The 18157-nt window shown below is 35.5% G+C and overlaps 2 protein-coding genes and 1 long non-coding RNA gene across 4 annotated transcripts; 2 read left to right on the top strand and 1 right to left on the bottom strand.

Moving 5' to 3' along the window:
• Positions 1-2024: 2024 nt before the first annotated feature.
• On the bottom strand, positions 2025-6353 carry LOC114246017 (protein O-glucosyltransferase 2). The gene is given in 7 exon segments (XM_028178387.2): positions 2025-2376; positions 3446-3745; positions 3829-4066; positions 4140-4245; positions 4248-4595; positions 4889-5097; positions 6181-6353. Coding segments are annotated over 7 exon segments (1494 nt in total). The 3' UTR covers positions 2025-2256.
• Positions 6354-12752: 6399 nt separating this feature from the next.
• On the top strand, positions 12753-15908 carry mRpL3 (mitochondrial ribosomal protein L3). Its single transcript, XM_089740358.1, has 6 exons — positions 12753-12931; positions 13023-13110; positions 13207-13446; positions 13884-14179; positions 14451-14615; positions 15634-15908. Exons 1-6 carry the CDS (start codon positions 12882-12884, stop codon positions 15887-15889), a joined length of 1095 nt encoding a protein of 364 aa, XP_089596484.1. The 5' UTR covers positions 12753-12881; the 3' UTR covers positions 15890-15908.
• Positions 15909-16434: 526 nt separating this feature from the next.
• On the top strand, positions 16435-17846 carry LOC149503155 (uncharacterized). 2 transcript variants are annotated; one of them, XR_016325808.1, is made up of 2 exons: positions 16435-17210; positions 17570-17846. It is a non-coding gene; the product is annotated as an uncharacterized LOC149503155 (long non-coding RNA). The 2 variants fall into 2 exon arrangements; XR_016325809.1 differs by having other exon boundaries at positions 17283-17846.
• The last annotated feature ends 311 nt before the right edge of the window (positions 17847-18157 follow it).

Here is an 18157-nt window from a genome sequence, read left to right as displayed (position 1 = left end):
CATGTTATTTTTATTGAACACGCCTCACACATAACTCGCAAATAAAAACTCTGCAGTGCACCGTGAATGTCAATTCAAATTTGAATATATACAATATATATATATTTTATTGCTTAGATGGATGGACGCGCTCACGGCCCACTTGTGTTAATTGATTACCGGAGCCCACATTCATCTACAACATAAAACCCGCCTTGAGACACGAATTCTAAGTCAGTTTTCACTGAATGGCGACCCTACTCTTTAAACCGAAACGCATTACTGCTTCACCGCAGAAAATAGGCAGGGTAGTGGTGCTTACCACCCTTAAAAGACCTCCTACCACGTACGAATTTCATTATAAAAATTCGTTGCATCGTTGGATACGAGTGCACCAGGCGTTTTATCCTTTAGGCCACAACGACTTCAATAAAGTAAGAAATGGAATTTAGGGCACGCCTTTAACCTATTTGAAGTTTCTATACTATAATGTATTCTCGTGTTTTATTCGATTTTGGTAAAACTTCACAGCTGTTGTTGTACTTCAGGAAACATTTTTTGTTGTGTCTATCGTTAACTTAGTACAAGATCCATGCGAGTAATTTAACAACTGGGTGTTATTCATTTAATATGTATTTAGCAACAGTCACTACAGATTGAAGTTAAGCTAATGAATATGAGCTAAATGGGAAAGGGCATTTGTAGTTCTGCCAATAACCGGTTGGGAACTATATTTATTTAAAAAAAAAACCAAAATTTCGCTCACCATAACCGTAACTTCATTTCGACAAAACATCCAAAAATTATTGATAGGATGATGACGAAAATGTTCTTATTAAACAAAACTTATCAGCATAGCAGAGGATCAGGTCAGCAGTAGCACAGTCGATGACGAATTATTGACGACGATTTTTATTTTAATAATTTTTGTACCTACTCTAGTAGATGCAATTTTTTTTTTAAATCTTATTTAATAATTTTTATTTCTTTAATCTAATAAAAGATTAAGCAATCAATTTTACCGTTCTCATGTTTAAAATTCACTGCGATTGCAAATGAAATGAAGCGTTTGTACAACCACGTTACAGCACATTAATTAATAAGGTCATTAGAGTTTGTGGCCGGGGACCCGTGCTCCGCAGTGGGATGAAAAGTAAATAATATTTTTTAAGCACTTTTTTTTTGCTTATAGTTAATTATTTTTCAGTTTTAATTCAGCTTACTGTGGAAGCATCTTATTTTTTTTTTTGACTTATGCAATTTTAGTCGTTAATGAATATAACATAATAGTAAAGAAGACTCTGCTTTTTAGGGCATTATGTATGAAAGCAGGTTATTAGGCGGTACGATTTTTCGTAATCTAGACATTTCGTCCCAATCGTTTGGAGCCTCTGGGTCTGCGGAGGGACTTCGGTTCCCTCTGTATTTTGTACCGCATGTTCCATGGGGAGTGCTCTGAGGAATTGTTCGAGATGATACCAACGTCTCGTTTTTACCATCGCACCGCCCGCCACCGGAGTAGAGTTCATCCATACTACCTGGAGCCACTGCGGTCATCCACAGTGCGTTTCCAGAGATTTTTTTTGCCACGTACCATCCGGCTATGGAATGATCTCCCCTCCACGGTGTTTCCCGAGCGCTATGATATGTCCTTCTTCAAACGAGGCTTGTGGAGAGTATTAAGCGGTAGGCAGCGGCTTGGCTCTGCCCTTGGCATTGCTGAAGTCCATGGGCGACGGTAACCACTCACCATCAGGTGGGCCGTATGCTCGTTTGCCTACAAAGGCAATAAAAAAAAAAAAAAATCAAATTCTATTCGGTTCTGTTATCGGATTTCGAAAAATAAATGAATAATTTTTTTTTTTTATTACACGTCATGTAAAATTTACATTGGCGGACTTAATGCCTAAGGCATTATCTACCAGTCAACCAAAGGTAGTGCAGAGTACATAGTATCTTTATATTATTATTAAAAAGACAAGACCACTGATTTTTTTGCTAGTGTTTCTCAAGAAACTCAACAATTTTTCACATAGAATTTACAATTTTGGTATCAACAATAGCTTTATTTCTTAAATATTAAAAATATTACAAGAAAGATATAATTACACTATAATATAATAATGTACCTATGTAAATAACTATACAACTAGGATCCTGAATTTGTTGACAAAATTCAACATATTATGAGATTCCAGTTGAGATTTTTATCAACTATTTAGTGATATATGAATATATGCATATGGTTTGGTTCCATTTGGTGTTTCAAAAACTGTTTCACAATTCATCGTGAATCTCTTCTTCAGTGTTACTGCAATCGCACGCAAATTCTAACTGTGGTACATGTGTCATACCTTCTTGGACTTGAATTTTGTTTGAAATTCGTTTACTCCACTCCTAAAATACAAAATAAATCAACAATATAGTGATGTGCAGTTACTTAGGTTTAGTTGATTTAATACGCGCGGAATTTAATACGCGAGAATAAAAACCTCGCGGTGAAATATCACTATGCGGACAGGCCTTTAGACTAAAACGTCTACAGTTGCATATCTACTCGTAGTCAAACAAGCCGACTTGTCCACTGAACAGAGAGCATGGTTAGAAAACGGTAGCGTGCACAAGCATCAAGCTTTCGCTTTTCATAGTTCTTTGAAATTCTGGCATACCCATGACGGACTTATACAAACTGCTCCGCTGAGAAGATCCGACGAAAAACTCAGCGAGCTGATTCATGGGTTAGGTTGCACGTCGAACTCTTTGTCGAGTTCGACAAGTACGGTTACTGGGGTTCCTAAGCCTGCTCCCAGTGTTAGAGCTGAAGGCGTCTAATGCAAAGGTATTGGATCTGATGGATGGATAGATGGATGGTGACTGGCTCTTGCGTGATCAGGATTCGGGGAGTAGTCAGCGTCGGCAACGATAAGGTGATTATCATGACGCATAGCCTTATCGAAGTACCGTTCCGACGTTGACGTCATGTATTTCTGGATTGATTCGAGGCCCAGGTCGTCGTGTAGGTCAATGTTCCTCACAAACCATGGAGCTCCGACGGCTAACCTGCAAAAGCGGGATTGTAGAGATTGGAGGGTGTCTATGTGTGTGCGGGCCGCGTGAGCGTGAGCGAAAACCACACTCGCGTAAGTCATGACCGGATGTTTTAATCTCTACGTGTATGGAGAGTTCTTTAGTTCGCTGGATTTGTATCGTACGTACGCGAATATTGAGATTATCTTATCACCTCCTTTTTACGGTTTGAAGGGTGGGGCAGCCGTTGTACTGTAAAAACTAAGACCTTAGAACTTATATCTCAAGGTGCGTGGCGGCATTTACTTTGTACACTTTACTTTACTTTTTGAGACACCTATATTTAACCTTCCTCAATCTACTTTAATGACCTGTCCTAAGGTGCGACCATCAAATTAGGTCAAAGATGGGTTAGTAAATAAAAAATGTTTTACATTACCGATATCAAAGCAGCATGATAGCAAATTATATTTTGTGGAAGTAAATGGTCATTTGCAAACTGTCTTGCATTTCTTGCAATTTGGTGTGCTTTGTCATCATTAGAGAGAGCCCACTGAACTTTTTCTACTAAGTCTCCCAAATCATTTTTAACTGGTACATAATGTTCCCATTCTCGAAGTTGCTGGTAAAAGTGTTCATAGTATTCAGAGTCTTGTTTTAAAATCAGTCCTCCTCCAGCTAATAGATATGGGAAACGATAAGCAGCTACTGTTCCATCCACATTTATTAGGTATTTATACTGAAACATGAATATGTTTTAATTACGTGTATTACACATCATAAAAATATATTTGAAGATCTTTGGTATTGAAGATCACTTACATCAAAGAATTTAAAGAACGATATGTGGGGCTGTTTTGGGCCATATTGCTCTTCTTTTTCACGAAAAAAGAAAAAGTTTGTAAGTGATACATTAAACAGATCTGGATGAGATCGAGCAATATCAACAAGTTTAAGTCGTTCTAAGCGAGAGTCTCGACCTCGCCAAATAGCACGGGGTTCACGTTGTGACCACGGTCGTTCCACATTTCCTTGGACAGACAGCATATCCAGAGTGACCCTACAATCATACACCCTTGAGTTACAAATGTTATTGAAAATCTACATTGACTTGATAAAAAAGAAACTGTTACCTGCCCATGTTCTCTAATGTTGACTCAGTAATATCATAGGTTGGCATAAGAATATCAATTGTCTGTGAGCTACCACACCATGAGAAGACTGGCAATGGTTCTGTATTTTTTTTATTAATGGCCAATCACCTAAGTTTATGACCATTTCTACATCAGGCAATTTAACTTTTCTAGTTAGAGATAGTAGAATATTGTCAGCAAACATATTAAAACCCACATGTCGACCATAGCAATTTCTGAATATTTCATTGCCTTTAATAATGTAATGACAAAAACTTGTGCTTTCCGGTTGATGATACTTCTCTACAATTCTTTTTACCTCTACAGTCATATTTACAGCTTGAAATGCCTTAAGGTCATTCACAATTTGCTCAGGTACATTATTGCAGCCATAGTCTGTCAACCATGACGTCAAATCTTTTCTTGGACAGTTGCATTGGTCTGGTAGAATAGGACCTAGAAGAAATTATAATTATTATAAATTGTGACTTTAGTATGAAAATAGTTTATTATTGTGTAATTGGATGACTACAATAACTTTCACTTCAATTTGAACAAGATTTACAATGCTATCCACATATCTCTTAAAGATTTAGAGTTAATAAAATTTAATTAGAAACAAAAATAGCTCATATTTCGTCCTTAGGAATGCATAACAAATGACAGTTAAAGTTTATTATTGTTTGTTATTCCATATTTCCAAAAATCATATCTCAACTTTAGATATTTTGGACATGTTAAATGTATACCTTTGAATGTGACTGGTGACCCTTCAATATTCTTACTTTTGTAATAAATGTTAATAGACAAATTAAAACATGTTTCATATATTTTGTAACGGACAATAAAGGTCCCATCTTTTCTGTCTAATTTATTTACCCAGATTCTACAGTAGTTGGTTTTCTGAGTTTTTCCTTTAATTTCAACTGCAACATTTCTTGCCCAATCTGAAGTGTACCTGATTTAAATTTATTAAAGTCTATTAAGTCATAATGGTGGGTAATTAGTTTTTATCTAAGAATTCAAATGTGAATGTAGATTTATTTTTGTAATTGAGAGTGTACTGGTTTGGCAAAACCTATACACAGCGCTTCTTATTTTTTGCTGTAACATGCTGATTGAAAACGGCACTTTCAGAGGTTGGAAGGAAATTGACTGATGGTAGGACCTCTTGTGAGTCCGCACAGATAGGTACCACCACCATGCCTATTTCTGCCGTGAAGCAGTAATGCGTTTCAGTTTGAAGGGCAGGGCAGCAGTTGTAACTGTACTTGAAACCTTAGAACTTATATCTCAAGGTGGGTGGTGCATTTACTGTGTAGATGTCTATGGGCTCTAGTAATCACTTAACACCAGGTTGGCTGTGAGCTCGTCCACCCATCAAAATAATAAAAAAAAATTCCAAAAAATAACATGGTGTAATATAAATAAAACCCACAAAAAAATCAATATTGGGTACTTACTAGTGGTAGGGCAGCTTGTGAGCCTGCACGGGCATCCACTACCATGCTGCCTATTTCTGCCATGAAGCAGTAATGTGTTTCAACAAAGGGTTGGGCAGCTGTTTTGTAAAAATGTACTTAGAAGTTATGTCTCAAGGTGGGTAATGTCTATGGGCTCTGGTGGCTACTTAGCACCAGGTGGGCCGCGAGCTCGTCTATCGAACTAAGCAATGACTAAAATTAATTAATTTTTAGATGTAATTCAATTTACATAATTATTATCTATAGTCTAAAATATTTTGTATCTCACTATTCTGTACCTCACTATTAGATTTTATTATATTTTATTACACTATATTTTGTATCTCACTATTGCTATTCCGGAAAAAATGCAGAGTAATAACTAGATTTTCTATTTGCCTCTGTAAACAAACAAGGTGCGTAAACATAACCTGTTTTATATACCTATTGCACCGATAGCATCTTAAACGAGACACTATGAATTGTAACATGTGAATGTGGGTTATAAATTAAAATATGATGTCAAATTAGGCACATTTTCTGAATACTGTTTAATATAGTAAAACAATTTAACTTACGTCTCTTCATCCACAGAACTGAACGTGATGAAGAAATATCTAGCCGGCAAAACAATCTTATCGGGTTTTAGACCTGGTCCTGACAAATAAATACCAGCTCCGTTGTTTTGGGAACACTGGATGAAATGCCATTTCAAAAAGAAAATAAACAAACTGTACTTAATCGACTTCATCGTACAAAAACTTAAACATCTACTAAACCAAGTGTATAATCTATGTACTAAACCATAGATTATACACTTAATATATTTGAGATACTAAACCTCAAATATATTAAGTGTATAATCTATGTACTAAACTATTTAATGTTTTTTATGGGGGACTTTTTGGCGGGAACGCGAGCAGTGAAGTTGTGTGATTTGTTTTATTTTGTCTATTTAGTGTTTCTTCAGGTTTAAATGTGTAATAACGGTGGTTTATTAAATGTTTAATATCTGTGAAAGTGCACAAATGTGGGAAAATGAAACAAAGCTGCTGGACGTATTCTTCTCTCTTCTTCATTTCATTTCACTCCATATTATCATTTTTCATAAAATTAAGAATAATATAAAGTAAAATAAGACATGACTTAAAGGTCTTAGTTACCAGGTCATAAAATCTCTTAAAAAAAAAAAAAAATGTTTTTTATGTTAAGTCCATTAAAATAAGAACCGTACCTGTACCTATCATAAGCAAATAGTACATACATAGTAGTAGTAGCTTAGACTTTTTGGCGGGAACGCGAGGATAGACCAGGGTAGAAGCCTTTAAAAATAATGAAAAGTGAAAGAAAATAATAGTAGGATGAAACCCATTAGAAACGGAGGACAATATTATAAAAATGGAAGGAAAAATAATTTACGGGCGATCTGAGGTCGGGAAGGGGATGGGGGGGGGGGGGGGGGTAAGGGTAAAAAAACGGTTTTTCTCGATTTCCGGCAAAACTAAAAGTCCTATGGAAAAAAGTCAAATGGCAAAGTTGTAGGTAATAAAAAGATCTAAAACTTTTGTATTTACACTTTTTTCACATAACCTCAAAATTTATGTAAAAAATTAAAAAAACAAAATTTTTGGTTTTTTATTTTTATCTTTTTAAAAAAAAAATCTTTTTTCACGAAATTTGCTGAAAACTTACCTTTTTATGCCCCAAATACGCTGTAATTTATTTGTTTAGAAATATTAATTTTTTCACCTTATTTTGAATTAATATCGAAAAAGCACCCTAATTTTCAATCGAAAATTCACCCGTCAAAATATCAGCTTTTTTCAAAAAGTTGGTATGTTTTCTGCTCGTTGAAATCTCTACTTTCCGATGGTGAAAAAAAAAAATTTGTTACCATAGTAAATCTTCTCAGAAAATGCGAAAAATCGAAAAAAAACTCGAATTCAAATATATTTTTTTAATTATTATATACAATTTTTTATTTTAAAATTTACCATTTAATTACTCGAAAAACAAGATTACAAGTTAAATTGATAAAAAAAAATTGCAAATCAAAATAGACTACTATAATTAACAAACAAATAAGTTAATAAAATTCATATTTAATAAGACATCTACAATATTTGGAGAAAGTTGTCGAATCTTCTTTAAATTATATGCGTAGATGCCTATTTATAACTATTTTTAGATAACTTATATACCTGAGTGACCTGCGAAAAATTTTAGCACATCAAAAGGTATTTAAAATATATGAAATATACATGAAAATCAGCCAAAAGTTAGTTATTAAAAATATATTTACGATATATATTTTATATATATTTATATATTTTTTATAGATTTTTAATATATTGTTTATGTATTTAGAAATATATTTTTTCCTGGGAGTAACTAAATTTGTTTGTGCAAAATTAAGGAGATTATTATTTTTTAATAACTAACTTTTGGCTGACTTTCATGTATATTTCATATATTTCAAATACCTTTTGATGTGCTAAAATTTTTCGTAGGTCACTCAGGTATATAAGTTATCTAAAAATAGTTATAAATAGGCATCTACGCATATAATTTAAAGAAGATTCGACAACTTTCTCCAAATATTGTAGATGTCTTATTAAATATGAATTTTATTAACTTATTTGTTTGTTAATTATAGTATTATATTTTGATTTGAAAATTTTTTCTATCAATGTAACATGTAATCTTATGTTTTTCGAGTAATTAAAGTGTAAATTTTAAAATAAAAAATTGTATATAATAATTAAAAAAAATATATTCGAATTCGAGTTTTTTTTCGATTTTTTGCATTTTCTGAGAAGATTTACTACGGTAACATATATATTTTTTTTCACCATCGGAAAGTAGAGATTTCAACGAGCAGAAAACATACCAATTTTTTGAAAAAAGCTGATATTCTGACGGGTGAATTTTTGATTGAAAATTAGGGTCCTTTTTCGATATTAATTCAAAATAAGGTGAAAAAATAAATATTTCTAATCAAATAAATTACAGCGTATTTGGGACATAAAAAGGTAAGTTTTCAGCAAATTTCGTGAAAAAAGATTTTTTTTTGAAAAAGATAAAAATAAAAAACCAATAACTTGGTTTATTTAATTTTCCACTTACATTTTGAGGTTATGTGAAAAAAGTGTAAATACAAAAGTGTTAGATCTTTTTATTACCTACAACTTTGTCATTTGACTTTTTTCCATAGGACTTTTAGTTTTGCCGGAAATCGAGAAAAACCATTTTTTACCCTAAACCTACCCCCCCCCCCAACCCCTTCCCGACCTCAGATCGACCGTAAATTATTTTCCTTTCATTTTTATAATATTCCCCTCTTTTTGTAATGGGTTTCATCGTACTATTATTTTTTTTGGTTTTAAAAATTATCGACACTGGTCTAAGGAGTGAAGTTGTGTGATTTGTTTTATTTTGTCTATTTAGTGATTTAGTGTTTCTTCAGGTTTATTAACGGCGGCTTATTAACTGTTTGTTACGGGGAGTAAGGGGAGATCGGAATGCTACCTTCACCGGCCCTATTGTCAACCCCACCTGCACGCGCCGGATGGCGGCGGCGACCAACAGGTTGCCGTGGTGCTCCCTGCTAGAAAACCAACGGGGCAATGGCGACCGAGCAGTGGGGGTATAACCATACACACCCGTCAGGGCAACCTGTACGGAAGAGGCGTCAGAAACCTTGGGGATCAAATACCCCCTAAAGTGCTGGTGCAGAAGGCAACGGGAAACCACTGCACTAATTTCCCACGAGAGTCATGAGCAGGTCTTATAAGAGTAAAAGTGTGCGTTGCGATCCGAGTAGCGACCGGCGCCCTAAGTTGTCCGGGAACCGGGGTGTGAAATTGGTTACCGGCCATGGGGGAGCAGGCGACCAGGCACCTCATGGAAATTATGCCACTGGAAGAAGAACAACAAAACTCCAATTACGTAATGATATCCGCATCGGAACGTGGAATGTGAGAGGCCTCATCGATGAAGGAAAGCTCCACGTACTGGATCACGAACTCGAGCGATGTAATACGGTTATTACGGGACTAAGTGAGACGCATTGGAAAGAGAGTGGGCACAGAAACCTGGAGAACCACACCATCTACTTCTCAGGAAATGAATTATCTAGCTTTGCTGGAGTGGGTATCGCAATACCCAAGCTCTGGACTGAGTCGGTCCTGGGCTATAATCCTGTCAGCGACAGGATCATCACCATGAAACTCAGTGCTTCACCATGTGCACTGAATATCATTCAGGTCTACGCCCCTACCAGCGCTGCTACTGAGGAAAAAATTGAGAGCTTCTATAATCAACTCGAGGCTTGTTTAAACAACATCCCAAAAAGAGAGATACTGATGATTATCGGCGACTTTAACGCAAAGGTTGGAACCACTGTTTTGGATGTAGGGTTACGAAATATCGTGGGTCACTACGGTTTTGGTTGCAGGAACAGTAGAGGAGAACGGTTGATTCAGTTTGCGGCAGATAATAACTTAACAAAAATGAATACAGCCTTCAAACACCACCCCAGAAGACTGTATACTTGGACATCCCCAAACGGAGAGCACCGCAACCAAATCGACTATATACTGATCAAGACAAGATGGAGAAGCTCAATGACCAACGCTCATACACTACCGGGAGCTGATGTCACGTCGGATCACCAGCTACTAATATGCAATATGAGGATCAGACTGCGTAGACCTATAATTAGAAAAACTGTCAAACGCCTAGAAGTCATTGATAGAAACTCGTTTGTCTAGTCTCTTCAGGATATGGAACAGTGCTGGTACGAAAACTGCAGCAAGGAAGTGAGCGTTGATCACCTCTGGCAATCTACCGTGCAATTTATAAAAGATGTCGTGCACGAATCACAGCCCAAAAAGAAATCCAAGAAAAGGCAGCATTGGATGTCTACCGAGACCTGAGACTTAATTGAGAAGCGTAGAAAGCTTAAGGCTGGCGGTGCCAGAATGCAGGAGTTGAACGTCATGAGCTCCGCCATACAGGCTGCTTGCCGTCGTGACCGAAACACAGCGCTACAATCAATATGTGAAGAGGTTGAAAGGCATTCTCAAAATTTTGAAACAAAAGATTTACACATGAAAATCAGACTTATAACTCGTCAATTTAAGCCAAAGACTTGGGCTATTGAGAATGCGTCTGGAGATACTGTCACTGAGATCAAAAAGATTGTTAGCGCTTGGAAAGACTATTGCAAGTCTCTGTTTACTGACACCACAACAAAGATCTCAATGACCTACAGTGAACCCTCGGAACTGGAGCCGATGCCTTTAAAGGACGAGGTGCGAGCAGCTATCAACCACCTTAAACGGAATAAGGCTGTAGGTTTTGATGAAATCCCCATCGAGACAATAAAAGCCATGGGGGAAATCGGAGTGGATATACTGCACATCATCTGTTGTCGAATTTGGGTCACTGGAGTTTGGCCGAGCGATTGGTCACATTCGATATTCATTCCACTTCACAAAAAGGGATCAACGAAAAAGTGCAATAACTACAGACTAATTTCTCTCGTATCCCACGCCAGTAAAGTCATGCTGCACATAATTAACACGAGGCTCCAAGGTTACTTGTCCCAAGAGATCGCCCCCGAGCAAGCAGGTTTTGTAAAAGGTCGAGGCACAAGAGAGCAACTACTCGTAATGCGGCAAATTGTAGAAAAGGCCAGAGAATTTAATATTAGCCTATATGTGTGCTTCGTGGATTTCCGAAAGGCTTTTGATACCGTCAAGTGGTGGAAGCTGTGGTTGGTACTGACGGAAATGGGTGTACCGCAACATCTTGTACACACCATCAGACGTCTGTACGAAGATGGCACGGCCGCTGTTCGTGTTGACAGTATTGACTCCGAACGCTTCAGCACACAGGCAGGCGTTAGGCAGGGCTGCATACTATCTCCTCTTTTATTTAATATATACACAGAGTATATAATGCGGATAGTTCTTGAAGATTGGGATAAAGGAATATCCGTTGGTGGTCGGAAAATATCAAACTTGAGATACGCCGATGATACTACCCTCTTGGCGTCAACCAGAGACGAAATCGAGGTGCTTCTTCGCCGGCTGGAGACTACAGCGTTGGATTTTGGACTTGCGATCAATCGTGATAAGACCAAAATGATGATCGTAGATCGTGCTAACATCAACCAACCGGAAGTCCAACATATAGCGGGATGCGAGGTAGTTAATAGCTATGTATATCTAGGCTCCACTATCACCAACGCTGGAGGCTGCGAAGATGAGATCCGAAGACGTTGCGCCGTGACAAGATCCTCAGTTGAGAGGCTAACAAAGATTTGGAGAGACCGCAGAATAACCAAAAATACAAAAGTTCGGTTAATGAGATGCCTGGTCTTTCCAATCTTTCTGTATGGGGCTGAGACGTGGACGCTGAGGATGCAAGACCGTCGTAAGATCGACGCACTAGAAATGTGGTGTTGGAGACGTCTCCTCAGAATTCCGTGGACCGCGCACCGTACCAACATTTCGATCCTGAAAGAGCTCAACATCAAGGAGAGACTATCGTCAACAGTCCAATTACGAATCCTCAAATTCTTCGGGCACATCACTCGTAATGAGGACTCCATTGAGCGGTTGGTGGTGCAAGGGAAAGTCGAGGGCAAAAGATCTCGCAGACGATCTCCAACACGATGGACCGACCTCATAAAATCTGTTACTCACTCCAACATAAATGCTTGCTCTCACTCTGCGAAACATCGTGCCACATGGCGTCGCATCGCGAGAGCATCGGTATCGCAGGATCCGACTGATGCATGACCACGACCACTCTGTCAAGAGTGTACGAATAGGAAGAATTAACTGTTTAATATCTATGAAAGTGCACAAATGTAGGAAAATGAAACAAAGCCACTGGACGTGACTTCTCGGGATCCTCCAAAAAGTCCACTGAAAAAATCTCAGTAAATGACCACCATTTTACTGAGATTATATTTCATCCCATATCATCTGATCTCATTTCATTTCATTCCATTTCGTTTTCATTTCATTTCATTTTATGTCATGTTTCATATTAATCAACTTCATTTCATTTTGTAATATCATTTTTGAAATATAAAAATATGGTATTAAAAGATTAGGCTGTATGGTATGATACCTTTGCCTTTCCAATTAGAAAAATAAAACTACTACTACTGCCTACAAGAAAATATTTTGAAAAAGTTAAATAAATTTTAAAATTAGTAAAAGAAAGGGCAAATAAGTATTTTGCCCAAAATTGTCAAAGCACTATGTTCCCAAATAGTTTAAAATTATTATGGGGTGCTTTACAAAAATCGAGGTTAGTTTTAATAAGCTTAAATCATGTTTAAATTCATACATTTCTTGCGTCGAGGAATACAGGTATTAAATTAGATGTTTTTTTTTTGCAGGTTTGATAATGTGGCGTGTAATATTCGTGGTGCATCGCGGCAGCCTAGATTTCGTCCACCGTATTGGTATGTCCCAAAAGAGAGAGTGGTGAGTAACAAATAATAATTAAATTAATTAATAAATAATGTTATTTTTGTAGTTGACACCATAATAAATGCTTATATTTTACCGACATTCTTTTAGTGGACAGATGACTACCTAACTAAAGAAAATAAACAATTCTTGGAGGAAGTGATAAAGGATAAACTTGAGGCACAGACTGCATTAGAAAAAAAAGCATTGACCTCTCCCATTTTAAACGATGTCAAAAAAAAAGTGATATGGACTCCTCAAACAAAAAGAGTGGGACTTATTGCACGAAAGATAGGAAACTATCCATTATGGTGTAAAGATGGTAAAAAGGTATCTACGACTCTGTTACAGGTCAGTATATTAGCTTAACCTTTCTCCTGTTGAATAATTAAAACAATTAAAATGATAATCGGTCCCTCCGGAATCGGATGCTCAACAGACGATGAATTAAAAAAACGCAATTAAATTATTATTTTTTTTTAAATATTGAAACAGTGTTATTTTAGCTTCATTTTCACAATTCAACCTATCAATCAAAACTGCCTCATCCTGAATGTTCTCCATTACAACAAGTACTGCCCTGTCTACTTATAACAGATTTTCAAACTTATAATAGGAAATTTATCACGAGAAGCTGCATAAGCTGCCTTGCGACTGTCACTCAATCAATATCTTAGGCCTAGTGGCTAACTTTAAAGCAATTTAGTCAATATAACTTACTCTAGGTTAGATCTTACTTGGTCACATTTGTCAGTTTAATATAATTTATCTGTTTCCTTTTTCAACAGGTTGTTGACAATCATGTTATCAAATATATACCTCCGGAAGAATACAAACCTATGATAAAATCTAATGTAAAATGGGTAGAGAAACAAAAGTATGGCTGTATATTAGTTGGTGCTGAAAACATCGACCCTAGTGTTGTCACCAAAGATTACTGTGGAATATTTGACAGTGTTGGAATGCTGCCAAAAAGGCACCTCTGCAGATTTATTGTATCACCAGAATCTGCTTTACCAAATGGCACTCCATTATATGCGACTCATTTTAGAGTTGGGGATTGTATTGACATTCGATCGAAAACGTAAATGACTTTATTACATTAGTAGTGTTGTTAATGGTGATCTGTTACTCTCATTAATTTCTGCCAGCGTTATGTGATATTTAACTTTATTTGACTATTTACAGCAAGCTGCTGTTAAACTTTGAAAACTATTAAATACAAAATGTTTATAATTTCCCCTAAATTTAACTTGTAAATTTAAAAAAATTGTAAATATTGTTTCATAGTTCAGTGGTTTTTAATTACTTGTGATAGCCATGTGAACTAATTTTTAAGAGTTTGTATTTTTTAGTATGGATAGAGGTTTTCAAGGAGTGATGAAGAGGTGGGGTTTTAAGGGTATGCCTGCTTCTCATGGAGTCACCAAAACTCATAGAAGACCTGGTAATATTGGTTCTGGTGGTGAAAAAGCACGAGTTTGGCCTGGAACAAAAATGCCTGGACACATGGGTAACAGGTAAACTGTTTTCACATGTTAAAACTAACACATACAAAGATGGATACTAATTGTGTAAAATGGTGCTGTAAATACAATAAAACTTATTACTACTCTAATTGAAGATCCACAAGGGTCAAATATTTGCTCAGCCTCTCCGCAAAAAAAATAAAAACCTATGGAGGTCATAAGTTCAGGACTTCTCAGTTTAGTGAAGTTGTCATGGCGTAAAGGATAAGACGTCCGGTGCATTTGTGTTGAGTGATGCACCGGTGTGCAAATACCAGGCGGGTACCAATTTTTCTAATGAAATATGTACTCAACAAATGTTCATGATTGACTTCCACTGTGAAGGAATAACATTGTTTAATAAAATCAAACCTGCAAAATTAGAATTTGCTAAATATCTCAAGGTGGGTGGCGCATTTACATTGTAGATGTCTATGGGCTCCAGTAACCACTTAACACCAGGTGGGCTGTGAACTCGTCTACCCATCTAAGCAATAAAAAAGTAACAATAGTGAAGATGCACATTCTCAAATATACCTTTTATGTCTATCATAACTTTAATCTCAAACTAGATGTTAATGAGAAAAATGGAATAGTGTATAGGGGATCCTTAACAATATCCAGTATAGTGATCACCTATGAAATTAAGAGTATTTGAACACTGCACAGGATATTTTACACAACTGTCACTGTTTTGCATATAATGAAGAGCCATTAGAATAAAACAACACTTTTAAAAGTGTTTACCTCATACATGTTGTAACTAGAAGTAATTCCCCATAAAATTATTTATTGAATGCTATGACATATAATTCTTCAATTATGGCAAATGGAGTTTTCTTATATCCTTTTTAGGCTGACAAGCACATGAGCTACCTGATGGTGATTGGTGTTTCCAATACGATTGATTCAGATACAAACTCACAAATTTTGGTGTGAACAACATGTACCTAACAGTTGTCCATTGTCTGTTATCACTAAAGTGATGTCTGTATCCGAAAATAATATTAGATCTATTAATTTATTTCAGATGGAGAACACTGCGTGGTGTTAAGATTCTCCGTATTGATACAAAATATAATGTTATTTGGACATTGGGTGTTGCAATACCTGGTGAAACTGGAGCTATGTGTTATCTATTTGATACTGTGCTTCCATTAAAAAGAAACAAAACTGCACCACCTTTTCCTACTCAGCCTTTTATGAACGATGTACCAAAAGAGTATTTTGAAGACACCATTCATCCTTTTGATGAACCTACAATTTCATATTATGAAGAAATATAATAAATGAAAATCTACAAACTATGCTTTTTTGATTCATATTGTTTTTCTATTCCTTATTGTTAGTGACTATGATTGACTAATGAATCTTTCCAATCTTCAAGAATTTGTTGGTGATACCATCTAGAGATCTCTGTACATATTATAATTTTTTTTTTACATTAAAGCTACCTACTTCTACATCTACTACAGTATTTCCAACGCCCATCTTCCAGTGTTAGATCAGTTGCGTTTTACTTTAGTTTAAGTTTGTTAAAGATTAACGGCCGTTTTCAATAACCTATCTATCCCTAGTTTCGGTTACTAAAGATAGACAAATCTATATTTTTGTCCTTACTTACGTTCCAATAACCTATCGACGGGCAGCAGTTCCTATCGGATTTATCTATCCATCGTCGGGAGGACGGATAGCCTGCTAAAGATAGAACGCTCATACAAATCGTGCTTACTTCCGTTTCAATATGAGTTTTAAGTAACTCTCCGGTAGGCGGCGCTATCTCTAGTATGGGCATTCGCTTATCTGTCAAAATCGGCCGGTTACATGCAGGGGGGTGCAACTCCCATACAAAGGAAAATAACATACAACTAGCGTCATCTTTAGGAACCGGCGAGGTCTCTAATATATTAAGTGTATAATCTATGGTTACATGTTTATCTTTCGAAAGTAAATCGCTATAATTTAATAATTGTTTCTCTTCATATTGGCATATTGTAGCAGTGATGATAGTGATATGGAATTATTTCAAATGATAATGGATTGTGATGCAGATAGTGATAGTGAGGCCGATATCTTAAGGTTAGGAAAATAAAGATCGTCTGAATTACATGGCGAAGATCAATAATTACGAATTTGACTATAGATTTCTGAGCAAAGGTGTTGTGAATGAATTGATTAATTTAATGAGACCATATTTGAGTGTAACATCAAAAGGTAAGATAAATTTTAACCATAAAAGTACTCGTTATTACAACTTATATTTGTTTATAGCAATAGCAAAATTATACCTAATTTTGTTGTGTTACAAAATCACACTCAACAGGAATTCTATAATACTGCTGGATTCCCATGGTGCCCTAAATGACATTCATATACTAATACAATAACCTGGTAGGCTATTTACCTTCATTCTTATTACACACTGATACCTCTACATTTTATATTTGTGTTACAGATTCAAATATAGGAGAGGAATTTAGAAATAGAAAAAGAGTATTTTGAATGTGTAATTTGTGTGCAATGCATCATTGATGTTTCAAAATGTTGTTGCTTGATGGCCTGGGTCTACTCATGATACAACTATAATTAACCATTCCGATTGAAAAGGTATTTCTTATTTATATTACCTTATTTATATTATTATTATTATATTTTTATTTATTTATATTATATATTTAGGTGTTTATATGAATTTAATATGACACTATTATAATAAATTATCTACATATCAAGAGAACATTGATAACAAGGTGGACTTGGAAATTGCTATTTGCTTGCCGATAGAGGCTATCCCCACAACCCTATCTTTTAACGTGATTAATTAACCCACATACTCAATCGGAACGATTTAAAATGAATCACATATTAAAACAAGAAATACTATAGAGAGGTAATCTTTTTTTTTAGTTAAGAGCTTGTTATACTGTATTGTAAAATAATTTAAGCGAATAATGTATAATTTTCAGATGCATTGGTGTTTGTAAAAGAAGACTCCCTGTATATCATTGAAAAGTAGATTAAAACTAGAAAATATGCAAGCTGTTATTATAGCTGCCATGCTGCATAATATCGTCAGAAGTATGAATTAGAAGAATTAGAATCAGAAATTTCAGTCGCAGATACATTACAGGAAAATAATATAATTGTTCGTAACAATTTTTCAAAACTTACATCTGAAATACAACTATGTACTTATAAATAATTGCTTCCAAAGATAATTTATAAAATAAACTCCAAAGATAATTTGACTATTTTTTATTTTCCAAAATGATAATTACATGGTAGTTAGTACATGCAAGATATTTAATTTAGAATTTGTACATATACTTAAAAACTATCTAACATAAAATTATTATTGCCTACTTAATTTATGAAATTTAATATTCCTTTTAAGTAATTTTTAATTTTTTAAATTATCTAAATATAACTTAAGTTTTGCTACAACAATCTCCTTTTCTTTATTTTCCAAGTCAAGTCTCTTTTTGCTATTAGATATTCTGCTAATGCATTGTCCCTATGCTAGCCTTGCATTTCTTTTCTTCCATCTTGTTTCC

Source organism: Bombyx mandarina, chromosome 04 (genome assembly GCF_030267445.1).
Source record: "Bombyx mandarina strain Sakado chromosome 04, ASM3026744v2".
NCBI classification, from domain to species: Eukaryota; Metazoa; Arthropoda; class Insecta; order Lepidoptera; family Bombycidae; genus Bombyx; species Bombyx mandarina.
The sequence above is the reverse complement of the archived record's forward strand: the minus strand, read 5'-3'. Positions and strand labels throughout refer to the sequence as shown.